This window comes from Homalodisca vitripennis, chromosome 3 (genome assembly GCF_021130785.1).
Source record: "Homalodisca vitripennis isolate AUS2020 chromosome 3, UT_GWSS_2.1, whole genome shotgun sequence".
NCBI lineage: Eukaryota > Metazoa > Arthropoda > Insecta > Hemiptera > Cicadellidae > Homalodisca > Homalodisca vitripennis.
This window is the reverse complement of record NC_060209.1, coordinates 15,988,351-16,005,197: the sequence shown is the minus strand read 5'-3', so window position 1 is coordinate 16,005,197 and position 16,847 is coordinate 15,988,351. Positions and strand designations below refer to the sequence as shown.

The 16,847-nt window shown below is 33.8% G+C and overlaps 1 protein-coding gene across 2 annotated transcripts in view; it reads left to right on the top strand.

Annotated features, from left to right (window-relative positions):
- LOC124356634 (post-GPI attachment to proteins factor 2-like) overlaps positions 1–16,847 on the top strand; it is a 38,950-nt gene that overhangs the window by 10,437 nt on the left and 11,666 nt on the right. For both annotated transcript variants that reach the window (XM_046807750.1, XM_046807751.1), the window contains exon 3: positions 5,707–5,953. In XM_046807750.1, the coding sequence (XP_046663706.1) occupies positions 5,707–5,953 (247 nt within the window). The remainder of the gene's footprint in view (positions 1–5,706; positions 5,954–16,847) is intronic.

The following is a 16,847-nucleotide window of genomic DNA, read 5'->3' as shown; positions in this document are numbered from 1 at the left end:
CAATCAGTGAATAGGTTCGGGAAAGTAAATAGTGTTATCAGAACCTCTTTTGATCCCAAACCCATAATGCAGGACTGTACAGGATATAAAAATGACTGCCCATAGTATCTCCTGTCAGTATGAACCTGTTGTTAAATTCAAAACATGAAATCATATGAATTCCGAGTGTCTTAAGCTTAGGACCTAGCAAGCACATAATTTTAAGATTGTGTTTAATCAATTCATGAAACCAATTTTTTGTTCAAGAGTTAATTCAGCTCAAATTTTGCAATAGCTAATTGGACTTGACTCATGAACCGACCTAACATAGCACAATCAAAATTATGCACGGTGTAATTCAATTGGATTTTGAACTTGCACCACTGCAGAGTTGAACAATTCCGACATGATATATATCAGCTGTTAATATAGTTACACAATAAAGATACCCTGGATCCTCATAGTATGGTTTTCTGTGTTGATGCAATGGCTAAACGGAGAAGATGATTGTGCTGAACGGAGGAGGTTTATGTGTTGCATCACCGCTTTGTACTGAAGCAGTATAACTGATACACACATTATCTAGGCCACTTACAATTATGTAAATTAACTTTATAAAATCCTGGTGTAATTTACGAGATAACTAATCTTTAGCCAAAAATGTTGCTTAATATATATTATAATTGAATTGGTCATTTTAGAAAACAGCATAAGTCAAAAAATCGAACTTTCGGAAAACGACAAAAAACTGTTTTAGTTATTTGCTGTCAGTATGAAAATGTGTTAAAAATTATATTATTTATCTTTGAGTTAATTTAAACACAACTTAGTAAACAAAATTTGTTTTAATTTTGTTTTGTAATAAATGAAAAATATTTTAAATCATTGACTTATGCTGTTTTTGATTGAATTGAGGTAAAAAAAAAATAATAACCAACTATTTTGTTGATTAATAAAGTTTTATTATAAACATTAAAGCTTATCAATATCTAAACATTGTAAAACATTTTAAAAGAACTGTAAATAGATTACACATCAATTTGTTCATCATTTCCATCGTAAGTCTCCCAGGCGAATATTGCTTCAAAAAAAGATTGAACTTCCTCATTTTCAGGTATTTAAGGTCAGAATTTTAAGATATCATTCATTTTCTTTTTGTTTATAGGGATATACCCCTTAGAGTAAATTTTTCCTGAAGGCAATAACAGGTTTCTGTTACTGTTTCTTATGAGGAAAGTATGACATTGAATGCCGTTAATGTACTCTCTTGCAAGAACTACTTCCTGGTTTTGGAATCTGAGTGTGTGAAGTGCATAAACTTTGAAATGCCAAATGGAATTTTGTTGTCTCTTGGAATATCTTTCCCACGGGTTTCTTGAGATATTACATTTTCTTACAAACATTAGGCCACCAGCCTTTTACATCAAGAATATCATCAGAATCTGGTAGCGTTACTAAAAATGAATTTTTTCGCTGATGATTGTAAAATCAAAGCAGCAAGTTCTTTCAATGTGAATATTCTGTCAAACTTTCTAAGTTTTCTTTTGACCACTGCAAAATCACGGTCACAGGGTAAAAATGAGTGACCCCTCATGGGGAAACATTGATCAAACACTTTTAAATTGATTCAAAGACAGTAAGGCATTAGCCAGTCGGATCAATGAATGGTTTTTTATTCTGCCCCCCGCATCCGTCTGAGAATGTATGAAGATTTTCAACACCTGCCATATGTTCTTCTAGGTAATTAAGTATAAAGTTGAAGACTTTGTTTGGGCTTTTCCCGGCAACACCTTCATAGTACATATAAAACACAGCAGTGTTGTCTTTCAAGTTATGTATGCAGAACAAACTCACAGTTAACTGCCGCAAATAGAAACTTTCTTGTATCGGGAATTGTAGGCAGTTGTATATTCTGCATAAAATCAATGCATATATCACCAATTTTGCCTTCAATATTTTTCACTGCAGTTGTAACTTGCTTGATTTGTTTGGAAAAATTTTTAGGCTCGCCTAATTTGGACAACTTTTTTTGCAACAAAAACATGTTTTGCAGTTTCATTAATGAACTTACTTTTTATTTTAACATCAAGTGCTTCACAGGTGCAGCATGTGTCTACCTGAGGGCGTCCAAAGTGTAGATTAAAGTCTTCTTTGAAAATTTTAAGATAGTACTTATAGCCTACATCAATATCTGGGTGTGCCTGCCTGAATAACTTGATCATTTCAAGAACATTGAGCTGTTCATTAAGATGATATTCTTTAGAGCTGTAGTGAGCGATCTTGACTGGGAAAGATGCAATATGTGATTTAATAGCAGAAACCACAGTTTCTGGTTTGGCATTTGCAGAAACATGTTTTCCACATCGATCTGTTTTCCTGTGTGAGAAACATAAGCCGAACCAGTCACTCTTGCTCTTTTTATAACTTCAAACTTGTAGTTTTCTTTGTGTCTCTTGCCCCTTTTCCTTATAGTAATACTTCAATTTTGACTTGTTACCGGTACTTCTAAATTCATCTTACAAACAATAAGTAATAATGACAACAAAGTCAAGCTGACTGTGATTCACATTCACATTCACTACAGCTAACCTCTGCAACTAACTGTAAATAAATGGCATCAGCTGTTGGCTGAGAACAGCTGACTGCTCGGTTCATCTGATTCTAGCAGAAACAACACAAGTCACTGTACTTATGCTGTTTATGAAATGAATTAAAATTTCTATTCTGCTAATAATAGTGGTAGAATACCGGACTTGTGTTGTTTTTGAATGGAAAACATGTATCTACATATGAAGATGTAAAAAAAACACTGCTAACTCAATTACACAAAAAAATGACTTATGCTGTTTCTAAAATGACCAATTCAATTATTCATTCATAATTGTGTTTATAATAAACCAGTAATACAAAAATTACAATAAATAGGGACATTTACCTGTCGATAAGTAAAACAAAAATCGTATAAAAAATACAATTGATGGGATCTTGTGCTTCTTTTGTTTTGTAAACAATTGAAACATTACAAATAATTACCAGCATCTCATGTCAGAAAATTTTTTATTACATAACTGAGTATTTAATCAAATAGTTTCTGTTACTAGCACTATTGGTTAATAATAATAATAATCTTTATTTGCCATCAAAACGTTATTGAGAAAGTCATGGTATAAAAGAAAGAAAGAAACACTTCTTTATTGAGGCGAAATTAGGACCATATGGTCCTTTCTTACATTTAACCTCTTAAAAATATGTCTTAACAATGCAAATTAAGGCTACACAGCTAATTGGGGGTAATTTGGGGGTTAATTGGGGGTATACAGCTTATCAATACAGCCAAGTCATTAAGTACAAAAATTAAAATAGATACAATGCAAATACAATTAGATGTATAAATACGATGTTTTGTTTATCAAAAAATCGTTAATAATTAAAAATCCATATTTTTGGAGCTGAAGAATTCATTTAAATTATAGAATGGATTCTTCAAAAACTAGAAATGGAACTTATTTTTAAAAATAAGGAAAGTAGGCAGCATGTAATTTAATGCAACTGAACTCAAAAAGTACTATTAAGTTTATTTTATTTTGTTAAACCTAATCACACTACTGGACATGTGATAAGGCTATTCCTAAGATTTTATTTGTGTAATGTTTTTGTACTTTTTTTGAAGGAATAAATCATTATTCTCATTAAAATATCAATGGGATATGAGCAAATATTTTACTTAAGAAAGTTATTACACAATAATATGGCACAGATAAGGTTTTTACCTAAACGAAAGAGTCCAATTTCAGCATTATTTACATTAAGAGCGTTGTTTTCATGAATTTTGTATTTACCAATTACAAATAATGTGTACTATAAAAAACACATTAAAATTATTCAATATTCTACTTTAGCTTTCAATGTTCAAAGTGCTAATTAGTTAAAATAATACTCTAACTTGTAATTTAACTCTTAAAGTCAGGAACTAAGCTATATATATATATATATATATATATATATAAAATTTCTTTCTAAACAAAACATTTTATAAACCACAAAAGGTTGGCATGTCCAAATTTATAAAACGGTCTCTCAACAGTGAAGCTAGTTTAAGTTTAACTAAATTAAAAATATTAAATCATTGATGTGCTTTTTGTCTCTAAATTACTTTGGTCATAGATAAAAATATTGATTCGTCCAACTCCAATGTTTTATTTTAATAGCATTATGGGTGCACACCAACACTACTGAGTAACAAGATTTTTAATGGCATATCAGACACTCCTGAGATCATTAGAAGATATTCTAGCATAAACATCCAAACTATCACATACATATTTACAATTAGTTTAATTCGCTGAAAGGACACATCTGCTGTTCACAAGTAATTCGGTTCACTGTCCATTTACATCTTTGCTTAAATTTGTTCTTAGGAAGTATTAATATCTGAGCCTCGATACAGTGCAGTGTATTTTTTGTCCTTGTTTTCCGATCTCTGTCTGCTCTATTATCCTGAGTCCTAGGTTCATATTAGGATTTGTATAAGTTTCATATACCTAATCAATATTGAATCCCACCTCAGTGCAAAAAAACCTGCTACTCCTGTATGGTTTCTCGGCCCACAAAATTGCACGTTTTGTCTGGTGCATTGCTTTTTGATTCCATTTTTAGTAGTTACAGGCTCGATGCGCTTGGTTTTTTCATCAATTTTTTGTAATGAAATGAATAATTTTTTGAATCACGTTAGTGTCAGCTACCTATGTTTATGTTTCTTCAGCTACTGTAAACATATCATCCCACAATATCCAAGGAAGCCAACTTCAAGTACTTAACGTGCACAAATTCACAATTTCGTTCGTTGAATTGAATTTTTAAGGAAAAATGTTCCGAATAAATTGAATGGTTGTATATGTCACTTCCGCCACCTATAGTAAAATTTAGTATTAATACTACCGTAGCTATTTACAGTATATTGTAACCTTGTGACAACTTACAATTTTCTATTTATAGAGTATGTACTTTTGAAATCTGTTACAAGTAATTCTGTTGTTTATTTATAACAGCTTGTATTTTATCCTGCAAATAAATAATTCAGTAACATTGCCAACATCTGGATAAAATTTTAAAAATAACAACTGGATAAATATTTAAAATTTTGGCCATGTTGACAGTAATGTAAATTTCCAATTACGTTTTAAAAATCTTTTTTCTTTAAGCAGATGAAGCATTTGAGAAATCGGTTGGAGGGTTCAAACAGGTGACAATAACAATAACCGTCTTTTGTTAAAGTTAGTTTTAAGAACGTTTAAATAAAAATACCTTTCAGCATGTTTCTGAGAACCAATACATTTTTATATTGTTGGAGCCTTACTAAAATCAATCTGTTACGTGATAATAATTTTATTAGGCTTTTGATATAAGACTTAATACATTGTAGTTAACATTGTCGGTAACAGATGTGTGTTATGTGTATGACATCATGTTGACATTATTAAACTTTAATTTGTTTATTAAGACTGAATATCAAGTACCAGTCAACACAGTCTGTTTGTGCTATTGTGCAATATCAATTTGGGTAATAGAAAGGGTGTTATAACAGGGTGGCCACCCAACCGGGAGTGAGCTGGGATATTCAACGGACCAGGAATAAGCCAGAAATCTTCCTGACAACCGGGAAAATTTCAAAAACATTGTTTCCGCTTCCAAGAACTTAAGACGAATAAGATTGTTTTTGTGTCTCAGGTGCCCAACTTCTTGCCATCGATCTCAGCAGCGATCGGAAACTACCGCACGCAGAGGTTCGTGTGGGGTACAGCCATCGCTGTCCATGCAGGACCCAGGTTCCTCTTCACATCCATGTACCGTCAGTACTACAAGGACATACTCAACAATGGAGCCCAGAAGTTGGCGTCTGTCGCTTGTTTCCTCAATGTCGTCGAGAACGTTGCACTTATTGGCCTAACATTTATTCCATCTGCTTATAATTACGGTGAGTCCCCCATGTAAGCATTTAGTTAGTGCTTCATATCGTACTTCCAGCTAGGGTCAGTATATGTGAGTGATGTGTATAGAATAGTTGTATAAATATGTAATATTAAAAATAAAAATTAAAACCCTTTTTAAACATTATGTATTATAGGCATGTGTTTTGGCACTAAGCCATCCTCAATTCTATGAATTGTTTTTGTATTTAAATCTAAACATTTTGATGATTTAGCTTTTACACCATGTTTTGCAAATGAAAATTTAGAAAATTTACTTCTTAAATAACTATTAAATGATCCGCAAGTATCTTTTTAAAATAATTTACCTCCTAAAATTCTAGAATCTGTTATTTTAAAACTCATACTATTGCAAAAAAATCTGTAATTCTCTAAAGTTTATTCTTTTTTTTTTAATTTTTGTTAAGGTTTACCTCCAATATTAGTAATTAATTCATTATTAAATAAACTTTTGTTTAAAAACCATAGTGAAAATCTTTTATTAGTTGGTTTCGTTATATTTCCTAAACGTTAAAAAATAACATTTTGTATAAGTAGAAATTTTATTTTAATTTCTTAACCCTTTGCACGCCAACGTATCTATATTACGGCCGTCGGCTACTCAACTGAAAATCGCCGACGGCCATAATATAGGTTCGTCACGATTTTCGCCTGTAATTTTCTTATAGGTCATCTGATTGCCGCGAAATTTTGACTAATCGATAGTCGATTAGTTGCTTGGAAACCACAAAGTAGTTTATTCCTTTATGGACTGTTTGTTTGGTTGTATTTGAGCTTCGCAGCTGTTGGATTGTTTGGTCGAGAGTGAGGTTACGTTCGTGTTGCTGTGCGTTGTTTACGTTTGTATTTCTCTTATTACTTTTGTTGTTAGGGCATTTTTATTATGCCCCTTTTATTAGATTTGTTGGTACTTTGGGATTATACTGACCACACCCGTACCTTATTGGTACTTTGTGATTATACCGACCACACCCAGACATGAATCGTTATTTGACATTTTGCTTCTTCTGATTACTAGATTAGCGTAGAACAATATTTCGCCAGTATAAAACAGGAATTGTCTTATCGCAAACCCCTCCCCATCCTCAGACAGAGGTCAAAGACGAACGGTCTAGTAGATAACGTGATTGCCTCGCCGCCCGTTCAGCTGGTGCGTCGCTTTGTTGTACTTCCGTGTTTTACCCCTACATTTCTCCAAACAAAAAAATTAAACAAAAACAAACATTACCAATCAAAAACTAAACTCTTTATTGAAAAAAACACACAAAACTTGTTTTTATTCTTGATCACACTCCGCCACCCAAAATTCGAGTGCCTCCGATCGAAGGTGCTGCCGAAGCCCGCGCTGATGTCAACGAAAGAAAAACATCCCTCGAGGTAGTACCTATCAGTAAAATATCAAATTCTAGAGGGGCTGATCAGAAATATAAATTAAATTGTAATGGAAAGGCAATTATGTACCGTGCAAAAAACGTAAATAATCATGTGATTGCCGCGCGGCCATAATCGGGATTCTTGAGAAAGATAAGATAACAACGACAACAATACCGATCGCAATACCTGGAAGTGCTTGTTGATTGATGGAATGTTAGTTCTGTTACTCTACTACATCGTTTTGTAACATTCTAAGTTCATTGAAAAACGTTTAAGCGTTGGGGGCATATAACGGAATCTGACCCCATTAACAATTGAAAATCGTTGTAAGTTTGTAATTTTGTAATTAAAAAGTTGTTTTTTCGTTGTATCATGTTTGTTTCTATAAATTTATATTTTTGTGTTCTTCATACTGGTGTTGTTTGTATAAACCCAAATTACCTATTTATTTTATTATAGTGTCAAATATTGATTTGTGAATATATTGTAACATTACATACAACGTCCGTGCAACTTACAAAAACTGTGCCCGTGTCACATTTAGTGAAAAAAATCATAACTGGACTTCTATATAAGATAGGCTTTTGAACTTTTGTAATTAGGTTAAGGGGTATATATAGTTGACTAGGATATAACAGGAAATCAGCATACATTATTTTTTAAACCACTTATGTGTGCTAAAAAAATTTTTTTTGGAAATTTTAATTTTTTTCTTTTTAAATTTAAATTTTTTTTATAAGTTTGAATTACTTTTATGCAACTACAATTTACCAACTGAACAAGGGCATTTAATAAGAAAAATAATGGTAAAGAAATCATTAATATCTGTTCAAAAATAAAAAAGTTATGATACATTTTGTGAAAGCTTGCAAAACTGCTGAAAATGCCCTTGGCGTTTCTGGGTAGTACTTTTGGAAAATAGGCTGGCGTGCAAAGAGAATGACATTTAACCTATGGTTCTGTTGCCTTGTACAACCATTAAGAAGTTATCGCTTCTTAAACCTAAGTATTAACTTCACCACTATATATATTAAAATTAATCTTTTCGGAAAATGGTGCCACAAACGTCCGTGGCTGGTGGTATTAATCATTTAAAAAAAAATTGCACAAACATAGGTTGAAAAGTGTTTTGTTAGCCACTGGTTTCCATTTTGTATTATTTATAATAAAGTTATCTCTAGAACTGGAAAGCTACAGATACCAAAATTTATATGTGGGTAGTTATAAATAAGAGGAAAATAAAAAAATAGTCTGATTTACTTTAATATAAAAAAATGGTGCCTATTGAAATTTTTATAAGTGAAATAATAAAAAAAACAGTAGCAGTCGTGGGACTGCCGATAGAAGTGAAAACGGAACTATTAAGTTGAGAGTAATTAAAACTATATGCAAAAATTATATGAAATGTTTTATGTTTTTAAGTTGAACTTCCCACGTGGCCAATTTAACTTTACTTATGTATTCTACACTCTAATACTTAATGTACAACGCGTCACATTTACAATTACAGATGTACTGCTACTATAACATATTGTTGACGTGACTCACAAAATTATACTTATCCAAAAAGCGTCCAACGCGCACATAATACAGTCAGAAATAGTCTATGTATTAGTGAAAGTTTTATAATAAACATCGGTGATTCTGAGACCAGCGATAGTGAAGAGGATAGGGACGCCAGTGATGTGGAGGAACTCGCCGCTCCATTGTAAAAAAGTACTGTAGGTATTAAAGAATATTATTTTAATGCAAAAAAGTTCAATGCAATCATTATACTTGTTGTAATTGCTCAATATTAATAGTTAGTTAAACATAGAATACAAGTGAGTTAACACCGTTGTAAATAATACAGTTATTGCTACGGATAAAGTATATAATTGCAATAACAATTAAACCCACAATATTTTTAAGACTAATAAATTAGTTAAATTAACTTGGTTCTTTCGTAAAGGTATTTTTATTGCACAATAAACTAATTTATTGAGTTAATACGGTATCAGTGAGCCAATGCGCCAACTACAGTTCCGGCAGAAACGTTCACTCATCACTTCATACGCTACTACAGGCTAAACTAAACTTCCAATAAAAAAATGATAAATTACAAAAAAAATATTCATCTATTTTCACACAACTTTCTTGCTGACAAATTTTGTCTAACCAAAAAATAAAAAAAATCCTTGCTTACTACTTTTTTCTTGTCATTGTAAACGCTATGTAAAATGTAAACAATAATCAAAATTATTTCGAAATTTTTTAAATATTTAAAAATGTAACCAATAGATTGCCAATATTAAGAGCTTTAATTTGACGCATATTACAGAATTGTACGACATTGGCTTCACTTTTAAATCGCGAGAGGAAGCCGTAAAGGTCACTGATTTTCGCAGTCTGTTTTCATACTCCGCCGGGACAGTTTTAACACAGCGAGACTGACTTTTTCATGCAGGTTAGTATCATTAGCATGTCGGTGACGCGAACCGAGGATTTTACCCTCTACCAAAACGCTCAACGTGCCTAAAGAAGTTTTCACTTCAAAAATGTTTTTAATTTTTTTTTACATTGCAAACCAGATTATTTTTTATGAGTAAATTCTTCAACGTGCGACTGTTAACAAAAAATGTCATAACTCAGTTCCTTCTCAAAGTATTTGTATACAACATATAATATTTGTATTTGGATATAACATATCTTATATTTTATTTTAGCCAAACAAACATACTTACTAAGGGTATATTCAAAAATTACATAAACATAAAGTATAAGTGAAAATTTGTAGCTTGTTTCTGAATTTTGTTACAAAATATTTTCATTTTTCAACAGATTTTTTTTGTAAGCTTATAATAAAATAACAGCTTATAATTTAATTGAAAAAGGTTTTTCATATAAATATATAGTCACATTTGGAGGTAAAAAAATGAAAAGCCCAAACCCCTGTACATTTTTGTACATTTTCGCTTTTGTAAAAAAAGTGCAAAATTACAATTTTTGTTTAATAGAAATTTTTTAATATATTTTCTAATTTTGCATAAAATTCTCTACATTTTATACATTTAACATTTTGACCTTACTGTAATATTTCAATACCTTATTGAGGTCCAAACTTGAAATTTTCATATAAAACTTTTTGCAATTTCTCATCATTTTCATGAAAATATATACTAAACCAAAGAATATCAAAACATTTATTCCTTTTTTCAAATAGTACAACTTCTGAGAAGAAATACGATATATAACAATATATGTTTTCTTGATATTAAGTATTTTTTACGTATTTAAAACAAATCCTTGCACACGTCAAAAATGGACTGAAGTTTTATCTTTGGTAACATGGACACACTTCTAGGGTTAAAATTTGTAAACAGAAATTCTAACAATCATTGCAACACTGTTTATTGTTTCTATGGTAATTTAAAATAAAAATTTATTCTAAATTCAAAAATTGAAGTGTCAACATGCTAAAATGTTTAGGTCCTATATGATGATTTTCTTAATCCCAGCTGTGCCCCAATTATTTTAAATTGCCCTCCACAAGAATGATGAACTGTCACAGAGCTGATATTAGACTGTCGTTAAGTGAATACCCCATTTTAATGGGCCAAGAAGAAAGTGCCACCTCTGGTTCAAGATGGCCAGAGGTGATTGTATGGTTCCACGATGGAGAGTGAACTATAGAGAAGAGTGGAGGATATGAATCATACTCCAGTGTGCCGCTCTGCTGGTCCAAGACTCCATGGAAGACAGCGTAGCTTAAATTCGTTGTGATATGCCCCTGGCTGTGTGCCGCTCTGCTGGTCCAAGACTCCATGGAAGACAGCGTAGCTGAAATTCGTTGTTTGATACGCCCCTGCCTGTGTGCCGCTCTGCTGGTCCAAGACTCCATGGAAGACAGCGTAGCTGAAATTCGTTGTTTGATACGCCCCTGCCTGTGTGCCGCTCTGCTGGTCCAAGACTCCATGGAAGACAGCGTAGCTGAAATTCGTTGTGATACGCCCCTGCCTGTGTACCGCTCTGCTGGTCCAAGACTCCATGGAAGACAGTGTAGCTGAAATTCGTTGTTTGATACGCTCCTGTCTGTGTGCCGCTCTGCTGGTCCAAGACTCCATGGGAGACAGTGTAGCTGAAATTCGTTGTGATACGCCCCTGCCTGTGTGCCGCTCTGCTGGTCCAAGACTCCATGGGAGACAGCGTAGCTGAAATTCGTTGTGATACGTCCCTGCCTGTGTGCCGCTCTGCTGGTCCAAGACTCCATGGGAGACAGCGTAGCTGAAATTCGTTGTGATACGTCCCTGCCTGTGTGCCGCTCTGCTGGTCCAAGACTCCATGGGAGACAGCGTAGCTGAAATTCGTTGTTTGATACGCCCCTGCCTGTGTGCCGCTCTGCTGGTCCAAGACTCCATGGGAGACAGCGTAGCTGAAATTCGTTGTGATACGTCCCTGCCTGTGTGCCGCTCTGCTGGTCCAAGACTCCATGGGAGACAGCGTAGCTGAAATTCGTTGTGATACGTCCCTGCCTGTGTGCCGCTCTGCTGGTCCAAGACTCCATGGGAGACAGCGTAGCTGAAATTCGTTGTGATACGTCCCTGCCTGTGTGCCGCTCTGCTGGTCCAAGACTCCATGGGAGACAGCGTAGCTGAAATTCGTTGTGATACGTCCCTGCCTGTGTGCCGCTCTGCTGGTCCAAGACTCCATGGGAGACAGCGTAGCTGAAATTCGTTGTGATACGTCCCTGCCTGTGTGCCGCTCTGCTGGTCCAAGACTCCATGGGAGACAGCGTAGCTGAAATTCGTTGTGATACGCCCCTGCCTGTGTGCCGCTCTGCTGGTCCAAGACTCCATGGAAGACAGCGTAGCTGAAATTCGTTGTGATACGCCCCTGCCTGTGTGCCGCTCTGCTGGTTCAAGACTCCATGGAAGACAGCGTAGCTGAAATTCGTTGTGATACGTCCCTGCCTGTGTGCCGCTCTGCTGGTCCAAGACTCCATGGGAGACAGTGTAGCTGAAATTCGTTGTGATACGCCCCTGCCTGTGTGCCGCTCTGCTGGTCCAAGACTTCATGGAAGACAGCGTAGCAGAAATTCGTTGTGATACGCCCCTGCCTGTGTGCCGCTCTGCTGGTCCAAGACTCCATGGGAGACAGCGTAGCTGAAATTCGTTGTGATACGCCCCTGCCTGTGTGCCGCTCTGCTGGTCCAAGACTCCATGGGAGACAGCGTAGCTGAAATTCGTTGTGATACGCTTGTATACATGCACAGCTGGATCCACCCAAATTCTCTATCAAAGAGTCGTCTCAGTTTTGTAACACAAGACTGAGGGGTGGTGGAGGGTTGATGTTTATGTAATTAAGTTTAATTGATACTGGAATTAAAATTTGGAAGTCTGATTCTTGTAGTTTATTAATGCGTAACTTCTAGAATTAAAATAGTTCTATTGAGTAAGTAGAGGAATAACTAGGTCCACACAGGAATGTTTTGAAAATGTAAGAACAGCAATCTTGTCTGAATCAAACTGGAATTTCAATCCTCATTTTGACACAAAGTTGAATATAAATTGAATTTTTCGTTATTTGTTAATCACAGCTAGGTTTGAAAGGATAATGCACAAGGAAAATTTTGAATAGCCTAAGGCAAAGGTAGGAGAACACAATAGTGTAGTAAATGCAATAAAACATTTTGTAAATCAGTATTTTTGGCATTTCTCAACCATCCAAAATAAAGCTAAACTTTAAACTAATTATTTTAGTTATTGAGAGAGCTATTGATATGTGTAATGAATGTCATACCTTGGTATTTGAAATATTTTATGTTGTACAAGTGAGATGAAATTTGAATATTAAAAAAGGGACAAATATGACAGTTGTAACTTGTATTAGAAAGAGTACTTCTTTGATAACCTTGGTTAAAAGTTTGGATTTGATAAAAGGTTTAATGAAGTTACAGTAAAAAAAAAAAAAAAAAAAAAAAAAAAAAAAAAAAAAAAAAAAAAAAAAAAAACTGTAAAACCGTACAATTTTGACATTTTTTACTACTCTGTGTATATAAGAAATGAAATAGATTACAAACCTTTATTCCAAATGATCAGTGAGTACAGAGTATAACCTTTAAAATGAGGTACAGCTCGACCAACCTTCACATTTGAAAATCTTTCAGAAATGACCCCTACAAAGAAGTGGCACTTTTGGGGTATTTCTAGTTGTTCAAAATTATTTTCCTGAATTCTTTGGGGTTGAAATAAGGGAGTTTTCGCTAAACGAAGAAGATAGGTTTCTCGATTCAGTCGCTGTACATTGAGGATGTGCGGTCTACCTCACCCTGTGTAAAATTACTAACTAATCTTATAACAGATTAAAAATGAAGATCAATCAATAGTAGTGGTTGGTGGTACAGTTTTTGAAAAGGTGTTTAAAATATATTTCTTAAAAGATTAGTCGCAAGATGTCAAAATAATTTACAATTAAAGGACTAAGGAAATTTGCCATTGAAAAAAAAAATTAGCCGCTGCAGTGCCTTTATTTATATTTAAAAAGTAAACGGCATCATCAACTAAAAAGCCAATACTTGCCATTTGTAGATGTCTTAGGACTAAGCCTAGCCTGGCCCATTCTCTTAAAATTGCACTAAACTGCACAACGTTCAAAACTATTGTCTTTCCACAGATTTATTCTCACTGCACTAGACTATTCTTTACTTCACTCACTGACCAGGAAAAAGCCACTAAATCTACTTCACACAAACGGTGAGCAAACATAGTATCAACATAACACAAACACAAAACATAACCTAATTGCACATGACTAGCAGAAACTGTTTTGACCAGTCGTCTTTGCACACAACTGGGGACAGACAAAAAGGAACAAAAACAGACATGCTTGCACGTATACTTTCATAACACTGCACTCATAAGAATTACTTTTTAATATCAATCCATGTTGATGTCATTTATATTGTTTTTGTTATGTAAACGTTATATTATATTAAGTTCTAACCTCATTCATACAATTTCCAAAGATAAATAGAAACATGATGCCTGCCCTAAACTACAAATTACTCATTAGCATTTTGTGAATAAGCGATACAACTTAGAGACATTATTATCAGTGAAAAGAGAACAATAGAAGTAAGAAAGTATCGCTGGACCTCGCCGACAAGATTTTTGTAACTTGGCGGGGCCAAACTATACTGAATATATAACGATATTTCGGCGTGTCCACAGAAATATCACTGCGGCCAACAACACAGCCTGACTTTAAGCAACAGTCTCCTGATACGTTCCCTGCTATAATACGTAGATTTTTAAAACAATTCATAAAAAGTTTTAGTTCAGTAACTTTCTGTTAAAATGGAGTGACACCAATAACTGGATTCCAAAAACGTAATACTTACAGAGTACTAACTTTGGATAACCATTCATCATAGATCAATTACTTTTAATAAAATCAAATCATGTTTATTGCAGTTCTACAAATATCGACAGTGTCTATTTGCCACCAGATGGCTAAGTCAAAAGTACATGTAACTATGTACTCTTCTACAAACTAAATAATATAGAATCAAAATCATACAGAGATCCAACAGAATCATTTACAGCAACATTATATAAACTTAGTGGTTTGAGACGTTTTTTTAGTACTTTTGGTTTTTTTAAACAGGCTGCATTAAAACTGATAAGGCATTAACAATTGGAAAAGGCAACAAGATTATAACAACATGTATACAATTTTACAAAAGTCCCCACTAAATATAAAAATCATTAATAGGTATAAAATTTAACAACAAATTAATATAAAACTCATCAATAAATATAAAAATTAAGAATCAATTAAAAAAATATAACAATCAATATATAAAATTTAACAATTAATATATAAAATTTAACAATCGATATATAAAATTATACAAATACAATTACATACAAAAAGCTACAAAAGATTAGAAACATTTTATTCATTTGTAGTGAGAAATTCCTCAAATAAATAAAATGGAGATGTTAAAAACCAATTGTAAAATTTATGTTTAAATGTTTTTACAGAGTATTTAAGAATGAGATGCTCCAATTTATTGTAAATCTTAAGTGAAAGGATTGAGTGACTATTGCTTGGTTTTCCCAATCTGTGAAAGTTAATTATTGTTTTATTTTTACTACGGGTTTTGTTTGTAACTATGTACATCACTGGCAAGTGTTATTAACTGTGGGTTTCTCATTATATATAAAGTAAGATCAAATATATAAAGGTTTATTACATTCACCAAACAAGAAGTTGTACAAGACCAGAGAGTTCCAGGGAGGGGACTCCAGGATCCAAACTGACAGAATAGACCATATAGGCTACACGGGCACAGGGTGGTTTGGCCTTGGTAAATTAAGAATCGTTATTTTAGTAACAGCTAATCTTTCTCACTCGCTAATTGGTTAAATTTAATATGTTTAATGAAATAAGATTGCTAAATGTACTTAAAATTAAACACTGACATAGACCAGTGACATTCACTCAAACAAGGCAGAGAAAATTATTGTGTCCATCATCATGGAAGGTGGTTTTTGGGCACTAAGTATAAGAAGTTGGAGTCAGACCATTTTTTTTTGTTCTCTCAGGACAAGAAGCTTATAAATTGCACTTACTCCTTTAAGGACCTTAGCGCTGCTTCCGGAGAAATAGGATATTCAGGATGGATAAGGAGCCACCTCCTATCGAGATCTATGAGGAAGAATTATGGCACTAATCTTAAGTCATGTCCACTCAAAAGAAGGGGATGCCTGCTCTGAACCAGACTCTCCAGTCAAACCAGGCAGACACACCTTTTTGAGGCTACCGAGAACCTCTGAAACGTAGGAAACGAACTCCAACAGTCATCTTCCACAGTAGACTAGACCTATCGAATTACCCTTGCACCCCAGAATCTCGACATTTGCGTTTAGTGTGTGCAGCTCCTGGACATCCATAAGGAGATTTAAGTGACACATAGGTTTTTGCTGTGCCCAGTGGTAGTGATCCCTGCTGGGTATGTCAGTCAGAATAATAAATTAGTAGGCTCCTTATCAGCTTAAAAGTCCAGAGAATTCCAAATCGCTTCCACTTATAAAATAACCGTTGCAGTCAAATGCATTTGATTATGTTGTAAAGTTCATTGAAGGCCAGTGGGAATATTAAACCAAAATAATTGAGTGGTCAGAAACCCCGAACCTTATATAATTATAAAACATCTTGTAAACTACAGATTACCAAAACACAATCTATCCAATGCGATGTAAATTGTAGAAGTGTAATAATAAAATTATTATTAATGAGGCTATTAACCCTTGAACTGGTGATGTCTAATCCTGTACTGGTGATGTCTAATCCTGTACTGGCCCCTGTTTTCATTACACTGTTATATACCTCTCAAAATTGTTTGAATATACAAACTTTTACTAATACTTGTGTTTTCAGAATATTCCAAATAATAGTAAGAAATTATTTTCTTATTTTCAAAAAAGATGTCGGTGTTTGAATGTGCTTGATATTATTTAAAGA